Genomic DNA, 23,035 nt, shown 5'->3' with positions numbered 1-23,035 from the left:
TCAGTTACCAATGAGAAGTTATTGAAGAGAAAGAAAATGTTAAAAGTATAAAGAGGCACTAAAAAGCTGGGTGATCGCCACACCTGAAGCGAAAGCAGCAGTTAAAAATAACAATGATTGTTGAGTGTAAAAGTAGAAAAAAATTTATTATGAAATCACACATTATTATAACAGAAAACAGCAGATGTGCAGCTTTTATTAATAGATTTCTGGAATTGGAAGCTGGTATAACATCCTCATTGCCACGATTAAGCCCAATGTAACAGACAAAATGAAAATCTATTCAAAAATGTGTGATTCCTATCATATACTTAAAAAAAAAAAAGATTTCTGATTGAACTTTCGTAATTCAGAGCCCACGGCCATGATGAACTAGGGAAAAGAAGAGTTTTAAGGAGTTGCAAACCGCTATCAGTTAGGGAAAGGAGTAGGGCTGCCAGCCAAAGAGACTCAAGCGCAGCGGGATTATGAGACAAAAGCTGAAGTCATGATTTGATGCCAAGGTCTGATAGACCAGAAGGTGGGTGATCAAAGGCCTGAAGAAGAACTAGCAGAACCCCAGCAACAGCAGAGCCATTCACAGAGTTTCAAGATGCCCAAAGGGGCAAGCAATCCTGGTGGTGCAGTGGTTAGAATGCATGACTGCAGGCTAACCTTGCCCACAGGCTGGAATTTGATCCTGTTGGGACTCAAGGTTGACCCAGCCTTCCATCTTTCCGAGGTCGGTAAAAGGAAGGATGACCCATATTGTTGGGGGCAAAATGCAAATAATGCTGCTAGATTGTAAACTGCCCAGACTAAAGTGCGTTAGGGTATATAACCCTAATGCTATTGGTAAGTACCACAGCTCCACGTAGCAGCCCAAGCAATTGGCACTACTTCAGGATTAACGAGACAAAAGAAAACTGCTAACGCTAACAGGGCTCTTGGGAATGACAATCGAACCAAAACCACAAGGCTCTCCGAGTAGATCCGTTTAAGAGGAAAAGTGCAGGTCGTAGGTTGTCAAGCAAGGATGTGGGCAACTATGGCAACTTTAAGACCTATGGACTTCAGCTCCCAAAATTCATAGGAGTTGGAGTCCACAGGCCGTAAAGTTGACAGAGTTGTCCATCCCTATTGCAGAATATAAAAAATACAGTATAAAAGATAATATAGAGGACATCATACAAAGATAGACTTATAGGGTAAGTATAATACAAGAGACTGCTTATAAGAAATTAGTTACAATATGCTAATTTAATGCAAAATTAATGAGATTTGCGCACAGGATTACTCCCAACAGGAATAGGAAACAAAACAATAGACTATAAGAGATAAGATGGAATAGATTGTCTAACATTGGCTTTCCAGTAGCAATGAATTAAGAACCCAAGGTATATTTAGATCAATATATTTGAGTAGAAAACTTCGTTTTGGGAATAGTTTTCGGCCACTGGATACAGGATTTGTCCCGTCTTGAGTTTCTTACCATCAACATCCATCTCAAACCTGCAGGGTATTCTCTGTCCACTCTGAGCCCAGAACCAGGAACAACTAGGAGTGATCAGTGGTGCAAAAGCATATAGTATGAACTATGCAGAGATGACCCTTCTTTCATTTTGGAATCCAGAACTTGTAAAACCAGACATTCCACATTAGCGTTTCTCAACCTTGGCCACTTTAAAATGGGTGGACTTCAACTCCCAGAATTCCCCAGTCAGCCATCATGTGGAATTCTGGGAGCTGAAATCTGCTCACCTTGGCAAGGTTGAGAAATATTGTTCTACATACTGCAGATTTCCAAAGAAAAACACCCTACTAAACATTTTCAGAAAACAACACAGGTCAATCTGTCACCCAAAAGAGAAGCGGTTACTGTACTTTGACTCTCAAAGGCCTCATGAAACCTAAAACAGATAAAACAATGTAGGCATTATAAAGTTAGCCAACTACTGCAGAACCTGGATTCTGGAAGGAACCATGTCAACTGGTAAGAATCTTAGATTTAAAAGAAAAAACCCTCATGTTGATTTATGTACTCATCTGCATGTATTATTAAGTGGGGAAGGGGCTATTAGGTTGGAGTCATCTACATTAACTTTGGTCCTCTGCATGGGCTGAGAATACAACATTCATGAGATAAAAACGCAACATACAACTGTCTATTTGTGGAGTTCCTGGTATTCCCTGAGCTTGATTATTTGATTGCCTATGATTTGTTACCCGACTAAATATCATCAAATGCTCCTTTTTTATATAGATTGCCTTGCCAGTATGGCTGGGGTTTTTTCTCCTTGGTACTTCCTTGATTGGGGTAATATTTTCTGCTTGATTGTTTCTCTGGTATTAATCCCTGCTTATCTACTTCTTGGCTGTTGAAGGAGATGCATTAATCAAAGAATTGCCAAGGAGAAAACCACCGCTCACCAGTGCTGGCAGGGCAATCTGCTGTATCTCAACAGAAAGCAAACCCCAGACTCATTCTCACTGATGAGGTTTTCGCGGGTATTTGTATGTGGATCTTTGGTTATTTAGGTTTTCTCCCACGTAAAATTGGAAGTATCTAGGTGACGTTTCGATGAAGTCTCATTCATCATCTTCAGGCTTGTGTCTTCGGCTTTGTGCTTCTCGGAGTACTTCTCAGAGAACACAATACAGAAGCCTGATGATGAGATTCTGCCGAAACGTTGCTACAACTTTAAAAGCACAACTACAATGACGTGGGAAAATACCAACTTTCCAAATCCATAGGAGGGACACACACATTTTTCAGTATTACTTGTAACTAATGTGTTTCTTGGGATGGGGTTCTTGCTTGTAATTATGATCATTGTTGCACGTAGTGAAAATACTAGGAGTTTGACAAACTGCTGAAATTAACTACACAGCATTGCAAAACCAGACTGAAAAATCAGTTGAACTTCCTACATCATAAGAGACCTACAAGCTTCATTCCTGCAAATGACTTTTATTCAGTTTTATTTCATATTGGACCCTTGATTTTAACATATCTCATCTTACACAAGAAAACATTTTACAAGCTCAATATATCAAACTAAGTTTTATTCTAATTCATAATTACTTGACCTTGTTCCTTAATAAAAAAAAATATAACAAAAGTATTTTGGCCCCATATTACATTTGCTTCACATTTTAGAGAAATAAAAACTATTTTGCTGTTTTCATAAATCCAGAGGATTAGAAATGCACATTTCACTACGACTGCACAAAAATCTTGCCTTTCCCTAGGACAGTTATTTTGTTCTGAACAACCCTGGCAAATCCTGCCCTGATTCCATCAGTGGCATCAATCTATGCTACAAAAGAATAACTCTACAAACATCCTAACCGCATCAAATTATTGCAACTTTAGAAATAGCCATTAAAAGAAAAGTCAACTTTAGGGCATCCTATTTGTCATTTTGGTTTTTGAAGCAGTAGAGGCACTGGGGTTTATTAATAAACATTTTTGCAGCTAGATTTTCTCTGCATCTGCAAGTATAATTACAGATCTGTGTCGCAGAGAGCAAAAATAACAAAAATGCTTTTTTTAATTTCACAAAAAAAAGGTGGTGGGGTGGGGGAGGGTTTGAGGACTTTTATGCAATTGCCAGGGAATAAATCATATCCATTGCAAGAGTCAAAATTCAATCAAGGGTTTCTAGAAGCTTCATTTAATTTCTTTCTCTCTCACTGTGGCACCTTTGTATTTATCATTATTATTATTATCATCATTCATAATGATAATACTATTTGGTGTGGCTTCCTGTTAAGCCTATATGGCAGAATATTGTAGAGAGCAGCCAGTAATTTTGGGGAAAACAAAAAAAAACCCCTTTGTTTCTTTTTCCTCTAAGCACATTGGTTTTTGCTGTTTTAGGGAGAAAAGCTGCAGGATTTTTCTCTTTGCAGAAGTTTTAAGGCTTGAGGCTGGGAGGAAGGGAGGGAGGAAGGATTCACAACCCTTGTTTTGCTAGTGCTTCTGCCTCCTGGAAAGACAATGAGAGAAATGTTAGCTGGGTTTATTTTTAATAAATAAAATAAAAGACACGTCCACGATCTGATCACATGTACAAGTAGTCCTCAACTTATGGCCACAATTGAACCCAAAATTTCGGTGGTTAAGTGAATTTTGACTCATTTCCACCATCTTTCTTGCCACAGTTGTTAAGCGAATCATTGTAGTTGATAAATTAGTAACCTGGTTATTAAGGGAATCTGGCTTCCCAATTGACTTGGCTTGCAAGGTTGCAAAAGGGGATCGATCACATAACCCTGGGACATAGCAACCGTCATAAGTATGAACCAGTTGCCAAGCATCTGAACTTTGATCACTTGGCCATGGTGATGCTGCAAACATAACTGTGAAAAATGGTCATAAGTCGCATTTTTCCAGTGTTGTCATAACTTTGAACGGTCACTAAATGAACTGTTGTTAGTTGAGGACTACCTGTATTAGTTTCAATAGCTGTTGGAGCAGGACAAGGCCAAATAAAGAGTGTGGCCTTTGACAAACCAAACATCCCAAATAAATTCTTCCTGTTCACAATGCAATCCATTTTGGTAATAGATAAGACAAGGAAGAAAAATTGCATATTTTTCAGTAATACCACTTAAGCTTTTAAGAAGGAACAAAAAGATAATCAAAAGCTAGGATGCTTAATGTAATATTATATACTGGAACACTAAACTATTTCTATTTAAATTCTTAGTATTCATCCTAAGACCAGACTAAAGGGACAGTCCCTGAACAAGGATGTATAAAAAAAACAAACAGATGAAGATAAAATGCACAAGGAAAGTGAATTCTCAGGTAAGTTTACCCATATTCACCATATCTAAGTATCTTTTTGCAAATTTTAACTGCTGCCAGAGAAAATCTAGGACTGTTTCGCATAATAAATAGTTCCTTATTGGAGAGGAGAAAACCCAGAAAAAAGCTTTTCTACCATGTGTCAACACAGAAGAATGAATGTTTCTTGACTCCATGGGTAATAGAGGCAGCATCAAAGCACGTGTGTGATGGTCTCGTTGGGGTTTGTGCTACAGGGAGACTGAATGCTAGCCCAAGTGTTACCTGTGGACCCAATCCTTAGTATTTCACAAGAGGAAATAAACTCAAAATCCAACCCTTGCCTTTAGACTTTCAAAGCACAGGAAACAGTGTTCAAGCAACTGTGGCAATACCTACCTTTGAACCAGGTGGGGCAGTCAAGCCTAAAAAAGCATAGACTGCGTTGTTCTCTCTAGCTTCAAAGAAAGCGTCATAATCCTTTGGGATGGGAGAGGGAAGAAAAGAAAAATCAGTATATCAGTGCAGCCTTTAGGAACCAGTTTGAAGTCTTTGATCTTTGGGGAAAAGGAACTCATGAAGACCCATCGTGCTTATTTATAAATATGAATATATTTCCCATTTTTTTCCATGGTATTCAAGGAAGCAGAGGAACCTATCCAACACTCAGCTAAGCTCTGAACAGAAGCTGGCTAAATGATTATTTTCAAAAGACATCCTAGAATTTCATCTTAATACTTTTCTTTACATGAAATCTATTCTGTCCATTATATTTGACTTCATAATCATCTTCTTTTAATGACCCCATAATCCCTTGTGGGGGGGTGGAGTCTGGGCAACTGAATGGAGCTAGCAGAGTGTTTTAATGGCCGGATGCCCTTCCCTGTCGCCAATGCGGAGTTTTGTTCAGCAGACATTTTCTCTCTTTTTTTAATGTTTTGTATTGTTCTTTTTCAACTTTAACACACATTAAACTTGATTTTAACAGTATTGTGTCATCGTTATTATACAAATTATTCTACACATCAGTCTCATACAGATATCTACATTGATACATCTTTATATATAATCATTTACTTTCATCTATAATTTTCCTATCACCTTTATATTTATTTCTATTATTCAGCCAATTATACCAATTATCCCAAATTTCATAATACTCTGACTCTTCTTTCTCTTTAAGTTTTAATGTCAATTTGTCTATTTTGGCACAGTCTAATATTTTTTTAATTATTAATTCCTCAGTAGGCAAATTATTTTGTTTCCAACACTGTGCGTGTATTATTCTTAAAGCTGTCAGAATATGTAATAAAATATATTTAATCTTCTTTCTATAATTCCCTTTGACTATTCCCAATAGAAATAATTCCAGTTTAAATTCTATTCGTTCTTCCACTATCTCTTGTAGCCAACTCCATATTTTAGTCCAATTATTTCTGGGCTTCCGGGCATGACCACCACATATGGTAGAAGGTACCTTGGTTCTGCCTTCAGCAGACATAGTATCAGGGTGCCCAGAGAGAGAAATACCTGCCTCTACCTAGAATCGAACTCACAGCTTCCTGATTGTGAGGTGAGAGCTCCACCTCTAGGCCACCATACCACTCTTTTATAGTTGACTTCATAAGCCCATCCTTTATTCTTAGGATATTCCCTTAGTAAGAAACAAGATGATTGTGATAGGGCATTCATCCCTGGAGAATTGAACTCCCTTGGCTGGTTCAGTTACATATTGCTGGCTTCAAAAATCAATATATACTCCAGCTGGTTTGGCAAGGAATCTGATTGTTCCTGGAAAAATATTAGACCGAGTAGGTTCAGTTAGTCCTCAAGAAGTATTTCTGAATTGCGAAATACAGCCAATTTCAAATATATTGGACCGTGGTTCCCTAGATAGCAGAATCTTATATATTACCAAATATTCACCTTTTAAACTGGTTTAAATTGTTGCATCATATAAGAGGGCTATGAATAGGACAGGAATCTTTAGAAAAAGAAAGCAAAACCTTTTTGAAGAATGTCTATAGAGATTCTCAGTCATCCAGGTCATGGTTGTCCCAAAGGTGTTTTTTCAAGAGGCAACTTTCTGATTTTTCTTTGAAGACGTTTCACTTCTCATCCAAGAAGCTTTTTCAGCTCTAACTGGATGGTGAGGAATAGACGGATTTATACTCTTTGCAAGCAGCTGGACATTTGAGCTGAAGAAGCTTCTTGGATGAGAAGTGAACCGTCTTCAAAGAAAAACCAGTTGCCTCTTGAAAAAGCACCTTTGGGACACCCATTTGCAGATGTGAAAATGAAAATATCTTTAGAACCCATTAATCCAGAAAGAGCCGACATCTAGAAATGTCTTTGGTTCCGAACAAAGCCTTTGTGACTCTATTTCTACTCTTAAAAAATAGCTTGAAAATTCTGGAATTGAACTCTGCACATCTTCAAATTGAGAAATACTGGGTTAGCTTATAGCCCAGAGACTTCTAAGGGTAGCCTGGAAGAAAAATGTCCGTTTAGCCTTTTCAGTTCAAATGAAATAGATCTGGCTTTTCTCCTCTGTTGGGACTTTCCACCTCACTCCACTCCAAAAGTTACTTGCAAATGTTGTGTCCATTTGAGGCAGGGACTCTAGATTTGAAGCTTATATAGAATAAAGCTTCTTGGAAGATTTTTCAACACAGATTTAAAAAAAAAAAAAAACCAACGGAGGCCGTTGCTCACCCCAAGGTACTGGCTGTCATTAAAGATTCGCGGAGGCAATGGATTCCCGGTGGCTGGCCGGCTCTCCTCTGGGACATTCTCTCTCATCCATTTGCGATTCTCTTCATTGGCCGCAATGTCTTTCTCTTCAAACTCAATCTTATTGACTTCCAAGAAGCCGATCACATCTTGCTGCTGCTTTTTAATCTAGGACAAACATATATATGAATCAATGACTTTTTAGTCCCTTCTCTGTGTGAATGGGGAGAAGAACAATCTATCTCATGTATGCTTATTTATTTCAACGGCTGTGAATTTTATTCATTCACAGCCCGTAAGGAGTCTCAAACAGTTTGTAAATAGTCCCATGGAAGTCTGCCAAAGTCCTTCAGGATAAGTCTGATCAGCACACTCCTTTATCTTCCTTGAAATGCTGCCAAAGACTAAATGTCCAATTAGTTATACGAGGCCAAAACAGAATACAAATTCAACATCGAACTTCAGGTTTCAAACAGACCAGTATGAACAAAGTTGCTTCCTGCAAAGATTCCTGTCCCTTTGCTCCTCCTTTATGTCTTATGGGAGGGGCCAATCACCTCCAAGCCTTACTCCCAAGTCACCCCTTTTGTCTTAACTGTTCTTGCCTTCTGGCAGCTCTGCGTGCACATGCACTGGGAACAGGCTCCCCTTGTTCCTCTGCCTTGCTGCTGTCAGATTCTGGAGGCTCGCAAATCAGCACATAACTCCCAGGTGTCCCCGGCCCCATCTCTGTATCAGATGCAGGACCCTCATCTAGTCCTCCCCAAACTCCCAGACTGGCCCATGTTCCTCTCCACTGTCCGACTCTGCTGCCATTTCCGCAGGCTGCCGGAAAACTACAACAGTCCTTCAACATGTACAGAGGCAGAACTCATGCTGGTGAGAGAAAATCAGCATTAGCCTTTAGACTAATAAACCGCTTTACAGTGCTTTACAGCCCTCTCTAAGCAGTGTACAGAATCAGCCTCTTGCTCCCAACAATCTGGGTCCTCATTTTACCCACTTTGGAAGGATGGAAGGTTGAGTCAACCTTGAGCCTGGTGAGATTCAAACTGCCAAATTGCAGGCAGCCGGCGGTCAGCAGAAGTAACCTGCAGTGCTGCACTCTAACCACTGCGCCACCAAAGCTCTTGTCGGCGTGCTGTCAATATGGCCCAATAGTGGGTGTATGTCATTTAGTTTTAACCCTATTTATCCCATATATTTTTAAAACAAGTTATATTTTTATGACCTATTTTATACCTATTTTACTTGCTCAGTTTTGAATGTTGTATGTCTATAAATTGAAGGTGGTTCTGACAGGAATAAAAAAGGAAGTACCTTCTGGCTTCCTTTTGTGTCTAACCTTTAAAATCTCATCCTATTTTTTTTTAAAGAGAATTCAAAACAAAAACATTTTCCCATGGGAAGGAGTCTTATATTAATTCCAAAATCTTATTTAAAATCCATCTGGATCCTTTATCTGTTTGTAACTTTCCAAAATCAAACTAATAATCCATTTGCTGTTTATTTCAAAAGAAAAAAAATCCTTAAATTCCTTAAACCTGTATTTAAAACTTATTTTGCTAAGAGTTGAAAGGAACTCAACCTATATATAGAGAGAGAACAAGAGAGGAAACCTGGACATACATGTGTCTTCCACAATTTCCTACACAATCACAAGGCAGTGTACACAGCCATTGTGTTTCCATTTTTCCCACAACCACAACAAGTTGTGAGCTTTAATCTCAGGTTGAACAGAAAGTAAAAATCTCCAATCCTGATCCAATACCTTGCCCATTGTTAGGAATATAAGTCACCTAACAGGTATTTGGGTTAGAAATATATAAACCAGGATAAACATTTTAGTACTATATCTTTAAGGGAATGCAAGAGCATGCAATTGGGTGTGGTTTCTCAAACGGCCATAAGATGGAGCCAGAAACCTGGGTTGTTTTAGTCTTAGTCTCAGAAGAGAGTGTGTCTGAGTGAGTATCACTGTTTCCTTCTGTTGGAAAGTATTGCCGTTGCTCCATTTTTCCTAATTGACTGATATTACTGGTTTTAATGTAAGTCTGATACTGAACTGTTTTTGATACTGGAATTTGATATTTGGATTATCCCTGGATGAAAACTGACTGATTTTACCTGTGAATGATTTTTTTGGACTGCTTATTTTGGACTTTGCTCAAACCTTTCTGGAAGTAAAAACCTACATTTACTGTACAGTGTATCTGTGTACTGTGTGTGTATTATTCAAACACTTCTCTCAAATACGTCTCCCTGTATGCGCTCATTCTCCTAACGGGGAATTACCTCAACACCCATTCTATCACACGGTTTATCTCAGAATGAGAGAATCACACATATTTGCTTGGGTTTACCAAGAGAGTTTAAGCCTGCACACATTGGTTGATCTGAATGGAACTATTTATTACAGTTACCTTAACATCAGTGGTAAGACTCAAATTCTTTTACAACCGGTTCTGTGGGCGTGGCTTGGTGGGCATGGCAGGGGAAGGTTACTGCAAAATCCCCATTCCCTCCTCACCCCACTAACCTGCTTTCCAGCTCCGTTCTCCTGTGCAGGGCAACCAAAGAAGACCCAGCCAATCAGCTGGGACTCGGGAGGCGGAGAATAGATGGGATTGGCGGGGCCAGTCAGAGGTGGTATTTACTGGTTCTCCAAACTACTCAAACTTTCTTCTACCGGTTCTCCAGAACTGGTCAGAACCTGCTGAATACCACCTCTGCTTAACGTGACTCACTCAATTTTTGGACAGGAAGACTGAATTGTTGCTTTTGCATCAACAATTTCCCTCTTGGAGTAAAAATGTTCAATTATGGTCTCCAACCTTTCCTTCCCTTGCTTCAGAGACATGAGTGATTATAAGGAATCTGGTTGTTAATAAGGAAACTGTGGATTTCAAGATACACACCTGATCCCTCCTGATCAGCCTTATGCCCAGGAAGCCAGAATGAAGAGTGGCTGGCTAGAAGCTAATGAGAAAATCAGAATTGAAGAGGTGACATTTCTTCTAGTTTGAGCCAGATGCAGGACTTTTCTCAAGCAACTTTTCCATATATGGGCAAGCAAAAACAGTCTAGCCCTCCAACCAAACAGATGTGAGAGCAGCAGACAGGCAGACTAACTCCAAATATGGTTGCTGAGCTGTCTGGTATGTAGGAAGACAAACTGAAAGAGGAAATGAGAGGAAGAAATGCAAGCCAATTCTTTGGCTTTGCAATGGACTGATGCAATAGACCGATCTTGGATCCATGGATATTTGAGGAACATTAGGGCCAAAAAGAAAGATGTGTAGAAGGATGGGGATCACTTCACTTCAACCCCTAGAAGCACACACAGTCTTATGGTGTAAAAGATCTTGCAGAGTACTCCTCTGTATATCTGTTCCTTATCACTTTGAGTCATTGTGGACTCTTCGCAATTGCCTGGACAAGTCCCTGCAGGTGTTTTTTTTTTTAGCAAGATTTCACAACTGGCTTGCCATTGGCTCTTTTCTGGAGTTGAGAAACAGGAATTGCCCCAAGGTCACCAGCCTTAGGCTTTGTGCCTAAGGTGGGACTAAAACTCAGTCTCCCCCTTTTAACCTGATGCCTTAAACACTAAGCCCAACAAGCTGAGTAGAGTAGAGTAGAGTAGAGTAGAGTAGAGTAGAGTAGAGTAGAATAGAATAGAATAGAATAGAATAGAATAGAATAGAATAGAATAGAATAGAATAGAATAGAATAGAATAGAATAGAATAGAATAGAATTCTTTATTGACCAAGTGTGATTGGACACACAAGGAATTTGTGTTCAGTACATAAGCTCTCAGTGTACATGAAAGATATAAGTGTTAAATCATGATCATAGTCATCATAATACATTCATCATGAATTGCAAGTGGAATTGACAGGTTATTCTACTACAGTAGTGAGCTTCTTGGATGCACCTGACTGGCCAGTGTATGGTGCAAGTGCTGAATTAGCCATTAGCCAATCAACAAATGCCAATATAAGAATATCTGGAGCATCAGATTTTGGTTGATTTTTATTTTATTTTTTTACAAAATAACCCTTGCAATCATGTTGCTTGTAGTGAGGCTCACAACCGCAAGGCAATAGGTAACAAAACAAATCATTTCTTCCTGGGAATTTTAGATGCAATAGAGTCACAAATTCCTTCTTTGTATCACCATAGAGGCCCAAATGGAGAAGGTCATGAAGATGGAAGATAGAACAATATGGAGGGAAGGGACCTTGGATGTCTTCTGGTCTGCTCAAAGATCTCTGATATGGAGACCCCATATCATGCTGGACAAATGGTTATCCAATCTCTTCTTGAAAACCTCCACTGAAGCAGCACCCACAACTTCTGGAGGTAAGCCATTCAACTAATTTATTGTTCTCACTGTCAGGAAATTTCTAAGTTCTTGGCTGAATCTATCTTTAATGATTTTCCATCCATTACTTCTCTTATTCACAGATGCTTTGGAGAATAGGTTGGACCATTCTTTTCTATGACAGCTCCTCAAATACTGGAAGACTGCTATCATATCACCACTAGTCCTTCTCTTTGATAGACTAGACATACATAGCTCCCTCAATCATTCATCATGTGGTTCAGCCTCTAGACCCCTAATCATTGTTGCTCTTCTCTGCACTCTTTTTAGAGTCTCACAGGGTTGTTTTCTTTTGTATTGTGGTGACCAGGATTGGATGAAGTATTCCAGGTGTATAGTATTCCACACTATAAAAAAAGATGCTGAGACTCTAGAAAAAGTGCAGAGAAGAGCAACCAGGATGATCAGGGGATTGGGGACTAAAACATATATAAAGAACGGTCGCAGGAACTGGGCATGGCTAGTCTGGGGAAGAGAAGGACCAGGGGAGACAGGAGAGAAATCTTCCTATATTTGAGGGGCTGCCACAGAGAGTGGGGAGGTCAAGTTATTTTCCAAAGCACCTGAAGGCCAGATAATGAATAATGGATGGAAACTGAGATTCAACCTGGAAATAAGGAGACATTTTCTGACAGTGAGAACAATCAATAATCAACCCATGGAACAGAAGTTGCTTTCAGAAGTTGTGGGAGCTTTCAAGAAGACACTGGACTGCCATCTGTCAGAAATGGTGTAGGGTCTCCTGCTTGGGGGAGGGTTGGACTAGATGACCTACAAGGTCCCTTCCAACTTAATCTGTAATCTGTAAGCGTGGTCTCACCTGTGCAGCACAGAATGTACTATCACTTCCTGACATCTTGAATCTATCCCTGTTGATGCAGTCCAGGACTGCATTGGCTTTTTTGGCACCCTGCTGACATATACTTAAATGGCTGTATCACAACTCACATAATTACCTAGAATCACAGTTAAGTAACCTAAATGCAAAACCTGGACTTTGGAAGGAAAAATATTCTAAGATCGTAAAAACAGAGGTCTCCAAAATTGGCAGCTTTAAGACTTGTGGACTTCAACATCCACAAGTCTTAAAGTGGCCAAGTTTGGAGACCCCTGTCTTAAAAGGTCAACAACAACAAAAACTTTCAACTGGGCTTCATTTATTGTGATAGCATTCTCCAATATATGCCTATGGAGATTCTCAGTCCTCCAGGTCATAGTTGTCCCAAAGGTGCTACTTTCTAGTTTTTCTTTGAAGATGTTTTGCTTCTCATCCAAAGAAGCTTCTTCAGCTCTGACTGGATGGTGGGGAATGGAAGGATTTATATTCCTTGCAAACAGCTCCAGGATATTCCCTTGAAATGCAATGGACTATTGCTCTTATTAACAGATCACTAATCTGATCACTGTCTAGAGCAGAGGTGGGCAGAACTATGGGCCCTTTATGACTTGTGGACTTCAACTCCCAGAATTCCCGAGCAAAAGAAATTTGGGAGTTGAAGTCCAGAAGGGACATAGTTCCCCACCTCTGCTCTGGGGGGGGGGGGATAAATGCTCCTTCCGTTGGGGACTCTTGATGGCTATTACTGAAATAACTGCAGCCTTTTCTCTAATGGGCCAGAGAGGCAATGTTCCAGAGCCACGGGCATTTCCACTCCCTATCTGCTTCCTGCAGAGCACTCTCCCAATTTGCGCTTGGCAAAATTCCTTTAAGTCACAAATTGTCTTGAAAGTTTAGAGCGGAAACAACTCAATGCAGGAGTGAGATTGAGCCAGTCTGGAAGGAAAAGCAATAGGCAAGCAAGAGAAACTTGGAATAGCAATGCAGTTTACAGGAGACTCTGGGGTGATTTAGAGGGAACATGTCAGCCACCCCAAGAACCAAGAAAAGACCTGTGGAATTACTTCTGGGAAGCTTCTTTTATTGTTCCAGAGAATAGAATAGAATAGAATCAGAATCAGAATCAGAATCAGAATAGAATAGAATAGAATTAGAACAGAAGAGAAGAGAAGAGAATAGTATAGAATAGAAAGAAGAGAAGAGAACAAGGAAATTAGAATAGAATAGAATAGAATAGAATAGAATAGAATAGAATAGAATAGAATAGAATAGAATAGAATAGAATAGAATAGAGGAGAGAATAGAATAGAATAGAATAGAATAGAATAGAATAGAATAGAATAGAATAGAATAGAATAGAATTCTTTATTGGCCAAGTGTGATTGGACACACAGGGAATTTGTCTTGGTGCAAATGCTCTCAGTGTGCATAAAAGAAAAGATACATTCGTCAAGAATCATCAGGTACAACATTTAATAATAGTCATAGGGTTATATAGTCATAGGGTATAATATTAAATAGAATATAGGGTACAATAAGCAATCAAATCATACTAGGAAACGGTCAATAAAAATCATTAGGATACAAGTGACAAAGTTACAGTCATACAGTCACAAGTGGGAGGGGATGGGCGATAAGGAGGGATGAGAAGATTAATAGGAATAGTAATAAGTTTTTTTCCCCTAGAGACGGTAATCTTACCCAAATTAAAAAAACTACAGGTAGTCCTCAAATTACAACCATTTGTTTAATGACCGTTTGAAGTTACAACGGCACTGAAAAAAGTAATTTATGACCAGTTTTCACACCTAAGACCATTGCAGTATTCCCATGGTTATTTGATCAAAATTCAATTGCTTGACAACTTATTCATATTTATGACAGTTGCAGTATCTGGGGGTCATGTGAACAACTTTTGTGACCTTCTGACAAAAGAAGTCAATGAGGAAGGCAGATTTCATTCCCCACTTCGACGACCCTCTAAAAGGATGCAAATGTCCAGATGTCTGCAAGGAGTATAAATCCTTCCATTCCCCTACTCTCCTGTCAGAGTTGAAGAAGCTTCTTGGACGAGAAGCGAAAACAAGAACAAAACCCAGTTGCCTCCTGAAAAAAGCACCTTTTGGGACAACCATGACCTGGATGACTGAGAATCTCTACAAATTTTTCACGGTGTTAAATAGCTCACTGGAAAAGAAACAGCAAGCAGAAAATGCCCCCAAAACTTTCCCATATACATTTGCAACCAGGATTCCGACAGTCTTATTCCCAGCAGAGCAGCTAGAGGTGAGGTTGAGCAAGGATGCTCCCATTTGTTCCAGGTAAAATGCTGGCTTTCTCCAAGTGGGGTTGACGCACGCGAACCTATGCTAACCCTTGTTTTTAAGACAGGTGATCCCCTCCCTTTTTTGAAATTTAGGAATGACACCTAGTTCCTGACGGGCTCATTCAAACTTCTTTGGCTGTGGCCTAGGGCAGTGATCCCCAACCTTTCTTATGCCGCGGCCCGGTATCCCCAACCTTTTTTATGGCGCGGCCCGGTACCGACATCAGCTGGGCGCTGCCATCTCGTTTGATGAAAAAGTGCTTCCGTGAGCTCACCGAAGCACTTTTTCATCAAAACAAGATGGCGGCGCCAGCGCTCGGTGAGCTTTTCCGGTAGAAATGGCTTTCTACCCGAAAAGCTCACTGAGGCATGGCGCCGCCATATTGTTTTGATGAAAAAGTGCTTCCGGTGAGCTTTCACCCGGAAAAGCTCACCGGAAGCACTTTTTCATCAAAACAAGATGGCGGCGCCCAGCAAGCCAGCGGCCCGGTAGGACTTGTTCCACGGACCGGTACCGGTCCGCGGACTGGTGGTTGGGGACCCCTGGCCTACGGCATCCAGCCATTCAAATTGCTTGGACTTCTGCTGATGGAGCTCAGAACAGGCCTTCTTTTCAAATGGGGGAAAAAAAAGAGAGGTGACAACAGGGAACCATGGACTGCTGCCAGGAGAAATTAATTTATCTGCAGGGAGCTGAGCCAGCCTGCATGTTTTGCCTTTGTTTGACATTTAAAAGAACACTAGGAATGTGCTTACTGCTCCAGATTGAAAGTGCACCCAGCAAGAGCGCAGCTGAGAACTCGGTGGTTTCAGAGGAGAAGACAAGAGAAGCAGTTAGGGTGACATAAAGCCAACCAGTAGGCTGCAAACCCACCCACCCACCCCAAAAAACAACCAAGAAGCTTTCCACCTCCTGCTCCAAAAGAGGCATAACATCCATGGCCAGCAACTGTTATACCTGATGGTCATTAAATCACAAGGAACTCTTTGGAATTAAAAGAATCTGCTTTAATTTAGCCAAGGCTAGGCTATTTGGGCATGAACTTTTTGGAAGTTCTTGACTTCCCGGTGTTGGGTAAACATTTCTCGCACCTGGCTGTAAGCAAAGCACACAAAAATCTAAGGAATCTATATTTCTGTTAACGGTGTACAAAGGTTTACGGGCCAGGAATGCAGGTAAGGTTCAAATCAACGGCACTGGGGCAAAAGCTGACTTGGATTAACATTTAAATCCATTCATATTAAGACTGCTGGAAATGTAAAAATAAAGAGGGGGCTTTTTAATCATCTATGATGGACATGTGATAGAGTCAAAAAAAAACACTGGAGTACGGTTCATATTTTAACTAAAAATATTGAAAATGGAGATAAAAATGGAAACCAGAACTTTTCCTTTTGGGCTTAATGGAAAAAAAAACTAGAGAAAAAAATTTGGAACTTTGTTATTATATATGTTGATTCCAGAAAGACTATTATATGTGCAAAAATGAAAGAACACTTTGATATCTACCACGGAAGAATGGTTGGAGAAATTGAGGGAGTTGGCAAAACTGACTATTTTGATTAAAGAAAAGAATATAAGCACTTTTGTTTCCACATGGAAACTGCTTCTGAACTTTGTGCTTGAGGTGGAAAAGAACGAAATTCTGACTTTGGGTTTTACCGATTAGACTGATAGATCTTTATAGAAATGGATTGTTCATATTATTATGGAAAAGCAAAAGGCTGTGATTTGATGCTAATGCCTTATTTTACTGTAACAGAGAGAATCCTAAATCAATGCTTCTTTTTCTTTTCCCTATCTTTTTTTACTTCTCCTTCCCCTTTCCCTCCCTGCTGTTTTCCTATTTATTTTGTATTTTACAACAAGGGTCTTCAAACTTGACAAGTTTAAGACTTGTGGTCTTCAACTCCCAGAATTCCTGAGCTAACATGACTGGAGGAGGAATTCTGGGAGTTGAAGTCCACAAGTCTTAAAGCGGTCAAGTTTGAAGACCCCTGCTCTAAATTTTGAAGTTGTTGCAGCATTTACTGGACAAACTTTTATTGGCCACTGTGGATGAATGCTGGACTAGATAGTCTTTTGGTTTAATCCAACCAGGTTCTTGATATGCTTCATCTATTCATGAATTAACTACATTGGTGATGTAGACTGTAGCCTAAACAAACGCATCCCAATATGGAACTGAGATCCTTTACATTTTTCTAAGACAGTGCATTTAATTTTAGGTTTCTTGGAAACTCCAAAATAATATATTCAACAGCCTATTAACTTTAAAAGTTCTGATCCTCCCTAAAAAAATCTTTTAAAAAGTTTAATAAACAGGTCTATCAGGCTCACAGGTCACAGAAAATTCCATTGTGAGAAACTGGAGACAAAGTCTTGATAAATCACAAGCCAATTCTGGTTCTCCCCCAAAAATAGTATTTTGGGGTAGTGTGAGTGTTTTTGCTTTTTAATTTAGCAACCACTGAATTTAGTAGATTCAAAACAGATTTAAAACAAAATAATAAAACAGAACCATAATACTCTTATGTTACCAATGTAGAGTTAAGATCCTTCCCAAAATCAGTTTTTAGTTGAATAAGCTAACATGGAGCTACATTCTGGAACATATAGCAAATTTAGCATTGCGTAATAGATCATCTATATGGCAGTATAGAGCAATTCCTTCTTTTAATTGTAAGACAAGAAGCAGCAGCTTGCTTTATCCAAACCAGCTCAATTAATGATAGTATCTACTGTCATCCAAACCATAAAAAGGTTTAATCAGGTCCATTGTATGTGTGTGGGGGGGAGGAAACACCAACGAGATATTTGTGTGTCACCCTACTCGAAAGATTCTAGGCAGCTCAGTTTCAAAAATCTAGTGCCAAATAATATATGCCAAATAGTAGAATTACAACGCCAAGAGATGGCAACAGAAGGCCAGTACCAAGGATTCCCTCCAAAGATGAGCAAGCTTTAATCATCTTCTGAAAGGTTAAGAGAGAGAACTAATCTAAAGTTGGCCACAAACTGATCCAAGTCAACCACTAGGACATCAGCATCAATCCAAGTATTGGTATCTTGCTTAAAATAAGGCCATGAAAAAAAAAAAACATTGGCTCTTTGCTTGATCGGATTTGGGATCTGGATTTTCTTCTCCACTTCTCCAACTTCTTCAGAATAAAGATGGAAAGAAAAACATTTGCAGGATCCAATCTGGACCAGAAGTTTAGTCTTCTGAGCTTTCAGACTAGTGCTGGAGCCCACCCTCAAGGAACTTGGGTCTACCGGAATGTGTGCATCTTCTGGTCCTGGGGAGCCAAGCCAGATTGGACCTTGCAACATTATCCTGGGACATATATATTTTGCATTCATTCATGAGAAATATATTTATTGGATCTTGTCAAGTTGGTTCAATCCAGAAATCATAATAAACTTGTTCAACAAGTTTGACCGTTGCTTGATCCAATCGCAGATTTCACACATTGCACTAAACCATAACAGGGTTTGCTTATTTTGGAATTCATGTTGGGGCAAACTGTATTATTATAATAGCTTGATCAGCAATCAAGGCAAAAGACCCTGATTTACTGTTGTGTGAATATCACTAATATAGTTATCATTTGCATTGACAAGCTTTGAGTCCAGCTGTAACTCGACTTTCAAAGATTGTTTCTCTGCGGGAATGCAACTTGTGAAACTATCCAAATAAGTAAGGAGGCACTATGATATCATCATATCATATGCTTAATAATGATTTATCAGATAACCCTGATTTGGATAGTTTCCCACAACACACTAAGCCAAAATTAAGCCAGTCACATAATAAGGTACACGATAGTAGCAGAATAGATACTTAAAGTAGGACGCCAAATTATCCTTCCTCTATTCTGCACCACAAAGGTAAAAATTTGGTGGACAGAGATGATGTCCTTTCTTTATCTTCACAATCTCTTTGTAAGGAAGGTAGGATTAACAGAAATTGACCTGTGTGCTCAAGAGGAGCTTTCAACATGAGTCTCCTGCTCCAAATCCAGCATCTTCAAAGCTTGGTGTATTTGGTCAACCAGACCAAAATCTTACTAAGCAGATCTCCACCAGTTTTGTCTCTCTCAATATAGACTGCGTAGTTTAGGTTCTAAGTCATGGTTAATGGAAACCACAGTTTGGCATGATGCGTCAATTAAGTAAAGGCTGAAATCTTTTTTTTTTTGTTTTTAAGGGCCATAAGAAGCTCATCTATCTGTTTCTCAAGGATTTCCAGCCATCTTGCTAACTGGGTGCTGCTACATATTGCAGACTAACTCTGCCTACATCCAGGAGTTCAATTCTGTCTGGCCCTAGGTTGACTCAGCCTTCCATCCTTCTGGGATTGCTAAAATGTGGACCCAGATTGTTGGGAACAATACACTGATTCTGTAAACTGTTTAGAAAGGGGCAGTAAAGCCCTACAGAGTGACATATAAGTCTAAGTGCTGTTGCTATTGCTATCCCAAGTAGGGGTCTTTCCTTAAGAGCTCAGGGCATTGAAGGAACACTGGAAAATCACTGGCATAAAGCTGCAAACATTCACCCAACTTACTGCTCGGCATTGTAGGAGGCCTGATAATACACAACCTATTTTGGGAAATGGATAATTATTACTAAGTGCTCAAGACTTCTTTTAAGGTTGCATTAAGCAAAAAAAAACCAAGCGAACAAACCCAAGAGTCATATATAAGGCAATAGCATCTACAGAAGCATCAGGGATATTGAATCAGGGACACAAGAGGGAGACAAGAGTATGCCTTGGGTCAAAGGGAAAAAGGGGAAATGCATACATCCAGTCTCTAAGGGGGAGAAAAAAAAATCTGCAGAGATGGATATTGGGGGAGGGGGGGTGGCTCTTCTAAAGCGGCATCTCTTCTCAGATTGGACACAGAATTTATTCAAAGGCTGTATCCAGATCCAGAAAAGGCAATCAGGATATTTCTGCTTTGATACTGTTGATACTGTTCAGTAATTTGGCAAATGAAGCAGCCTGGAGAAGCTCTGTCAAATCTGTGCATCCATCAACTAAGCTGTTCCAACAACATATAAGGCTTCCTTCAGAAGGCAGGAAATATAAAACACAATGCACAGAGAGGTAAAACATCTCTTTAATTTCTCAAGTAATCCTTATGCAGACAAGAGACAATTATTTATCAACAAAAATCATTACGCTCCAGGCCTTTCCACTAATGCACTCTGGGTTCTCTGCTTCGTTTTTTTTTTTTTTTAATTAAGAGACTGCTTCATTTAATGAGTTAAGTTTCCAGTGTCAAGTTTGGTCACTAAACAAGGGCTATTTCTTTTTGGAGGAACATCTCTTCATGTCAACTGCCACTTTTACTTTGAACTGGCCTGGCCAAAGGTGGGATTCAGCAGGTTCTGACCAGTTCTGGAGAACTGGTAGCAGAAATTTTGAGTAGTTTGGAGAACCGGCAAATACCACCTCTGATTGGAGATTTTGCAGTAACCTTCCCCTGCCATGCCCACCAAGCCATCTCCACCAAGCCACGCCTACAGAACCGGTAGTAAAAAAATTTGAACCCCACTACTGGGCCTGGCCCAAATTCACCCATTAGCTCTTCTAAGGTGCCAGCAGGTTGCACTTCACATCCAAATTGGAGATTACAAGTTGTAGAAAGTTAGCACCAGGGGTGGGATGCAAATATTTTTACTACTGGTTCTGTGGGCGTGGCCATGGGACTGGGCAGGTATGGCCTTTTTTGCAGCACCCCCCACGCTGCGTTTTTATTGCCTCCTGGGCCTCAAGGAAGCCTCCAGCCCAAGGAATAAGACAGCAAGGGGGATTTCAGCACAGCTTTGTCAAAACAGCTGATCATCGGGAGGAAAAAAAGAAAGAAAGAAATAGCAGTTTGGCCAAACCACTAGCTGTTTTTTTACTACCGGTTTGCCCAAACGGTAGCATTTTTAACTACCGGTTCACCCGAACCAGGCCAAACCGGTAGAATACCACCACTGGTATTAGCATCTACCCCTCTCCAAGAAGAATGAAATATTTTAGGAAATATTTAAAAAGGCAGAATATTATATTTCTCTGGATGATAAATCAAGAAACATGCTCTTGGAGACAGAAAGCAGGCCCCACCTTTCTTGATGGCCCTCAGCAGATGTCAGCATTTAAGAGATAAAGAGCTTCCTGAGATCTAGGTAGCTCTATTCATAGGCAAAAATTCCCTCCATCAAGGTCCGAACAAAGGTAGGATTAGCCCTCAGCCACAATAGCTATTGCCCAACAAGCCCCTTCATTGCATTAGCAGACCAAACTTCAAGCAAACTTAGCTTAGACAAACTCCTAGGACTTGTACATGGCCCCATGGGAGTCTGACAGCAGCCAATAGAATACATGTTCTTGCACAGGAACAGAAAGTTCAAATCCAAAGCCCAACAGAAAATATTAGAAACCCCTCACTCTCAACTCCACGTGGTCAGCTGCCCAGAAGCATAAACCTATGTGGTTCTGCTTCATCATTAAACCGTTTTTCCAATCAGCCTCCAGCCTCCATTTTTGTCTCCAGTGCCTTTCTCCCAGCTTGGAACTGAACCAGGTAGATATTTCTTCCAACAAAAATTTTATTGGTTTAACAAAATATAAAATACAAAACATGCGAAGAAAAATAAAGTTAAGGGAAAAATAGAGAGGGAAAAGGGGAAGAGAAAAAAGGGCAGGGCAGAAGGAAAATGGGAAAAAAAACCATTGACTTCTGACTCATTTTAATGCTGTAGAGTAAGGCAATAAATTACGACCTCAGCCTTTTACTTTTATAAAATAATAATATGTACTAGCCATTTCCATAACATCACACATACCTAACTAGCAAAATCCGAAGTCAAAGTTTCATATATATATTTTTCCCATCACAAGGACAAAGTCCAAAAGCAGTTTCCAAGTAGAAACAAAATTAGCTGTGGGTTATTTTTTTTTTAATCCAAGCAGCCAATGTGGCCATTTCTGCTAACTCCATTCACTTTTGCAGCCATTCGTCGTCCATTTTGGGAATCAAAGTCTCCTTCCGTTTTTCACATCTGAATCGCAATCTCGGCATACAAGGCTATTTATTATTCCCAGGCCTGAATTTCAAAGAGCAGAGCCAAGGATCATAAATGAGAAAAGCCAAGGATCTATTAACATTACCGGGATTCCTATTTCTCCAGTAGGCATTAGGAAAACTCCTAACATTTCTCCAGGAAGCTCTGAAAATAACCTTTTACTGACTCAAGGACAGGAAAGAAAAGAAATGGAGAAAAGATCAGTGCGCCATCCCAGCCACCTAGACTGAAAAATCGCTCTGCTTCTGAAAACTTGACACGACGGTATAAACTAACAGCAGCTGGATTTGCTCAATTGGGCCTCCCATTTGACGTAGTTTCAAGCTGCAAACACCAGGAAGGCTGACAAGCCAGCAGTGGTGGACTGAGAAGCCAACAGTATATAATTCAAGTTTTAGGCCGTGAATTTTACAGCTCGTAAGACAGGGTGAAGCTTGAAGCAGTTGAAATTTGAAAAACAGAAGGAAATCTAGAAACGTGAAAAAATTAGGAAGGATTCTAAAGATGTCTAAAAGGGCCTCCAAAATGGCAGTTTTATGCACCTTAACCAGACACCAGACTAAGGAAAAATCCTTTAGCAGCAGTGCAACCAGTTTGTACGGGACATTTATTTGAAGAAAATATTGCGATCTTTCTTCAAGTTTACTTGAATGATAGGTGTAGGTAAAATGTTTCCCTGTAAACAAAGCGCATTGTTTGCCTCCCACCCTTCTGAGTAGGGCTGACAATTTAAAACAATACTCCAACTGTTCTCAAATCTGTTGATCTTTGTCTGTGCATATGTGTGTTTGTATGAGTCACTGTAGCGCAAAATGCTATGATGGGATTCTGCTACTTGTTTATAAAAATCTCTACATGGGTTTCTTTGTATCTTTTTTTTTAATCTCCATAATCC

General features: G+C 39.8%; 1 protein-coding gene across 1 annotated transcript in view; it reads right to left on the bottom strand.

The window, feature by feature from the left end:
* Nucleotides 1-2,934: 2,934 nt before the first annotated feature.
* SH3BGRL (SH3 domain binding glutamate rich protein like) overlaps nt 2,935-23,035 on the bottom strand; it is a 30,153-nt gene continuing 10,052 nt past the window's right edge. The window contains exons 2-4 of the mRNA XM_026674664.2: nt 7,490-7,675; nt 5,174-5,254; nt 2,935-3,971 (exon numbers count right to left, since the gene is read on the bottom strand). Coding sequence (XP_026530449.1) covers nt 3,939-3,971; nt 5,174-5,254; nt 7,490-7,675 — 300 coding nt within the window. The 3' untranslated portion in view covers nt 2,935-3,938. The remainder of the gene's footprint in view (nt 3,972-5,173; nt 5,255-7,489; nt 7,676-23,035) is intronic.

The sequence above is a fragment of the Notechis scutatus genome, chromosome 10, assembly GCF_049901735.1.
Source record: "Notechis scutatus isolate UNSWTSFEM ecotype Mainland chromosome 10, rNotScu1.2, whole genome shotgun sequence".
NCBI classification, from domain to species: Eukaryota; Metazoa; Chordata; class Lepidosauria; order Squamata; family Elapidae; genus Notechis; species Notechis scutatus.
Note: the sequence above shows the minus strand (reverse complement) of the source record. Positions and strands in the feature narration are given on the sequence as shown.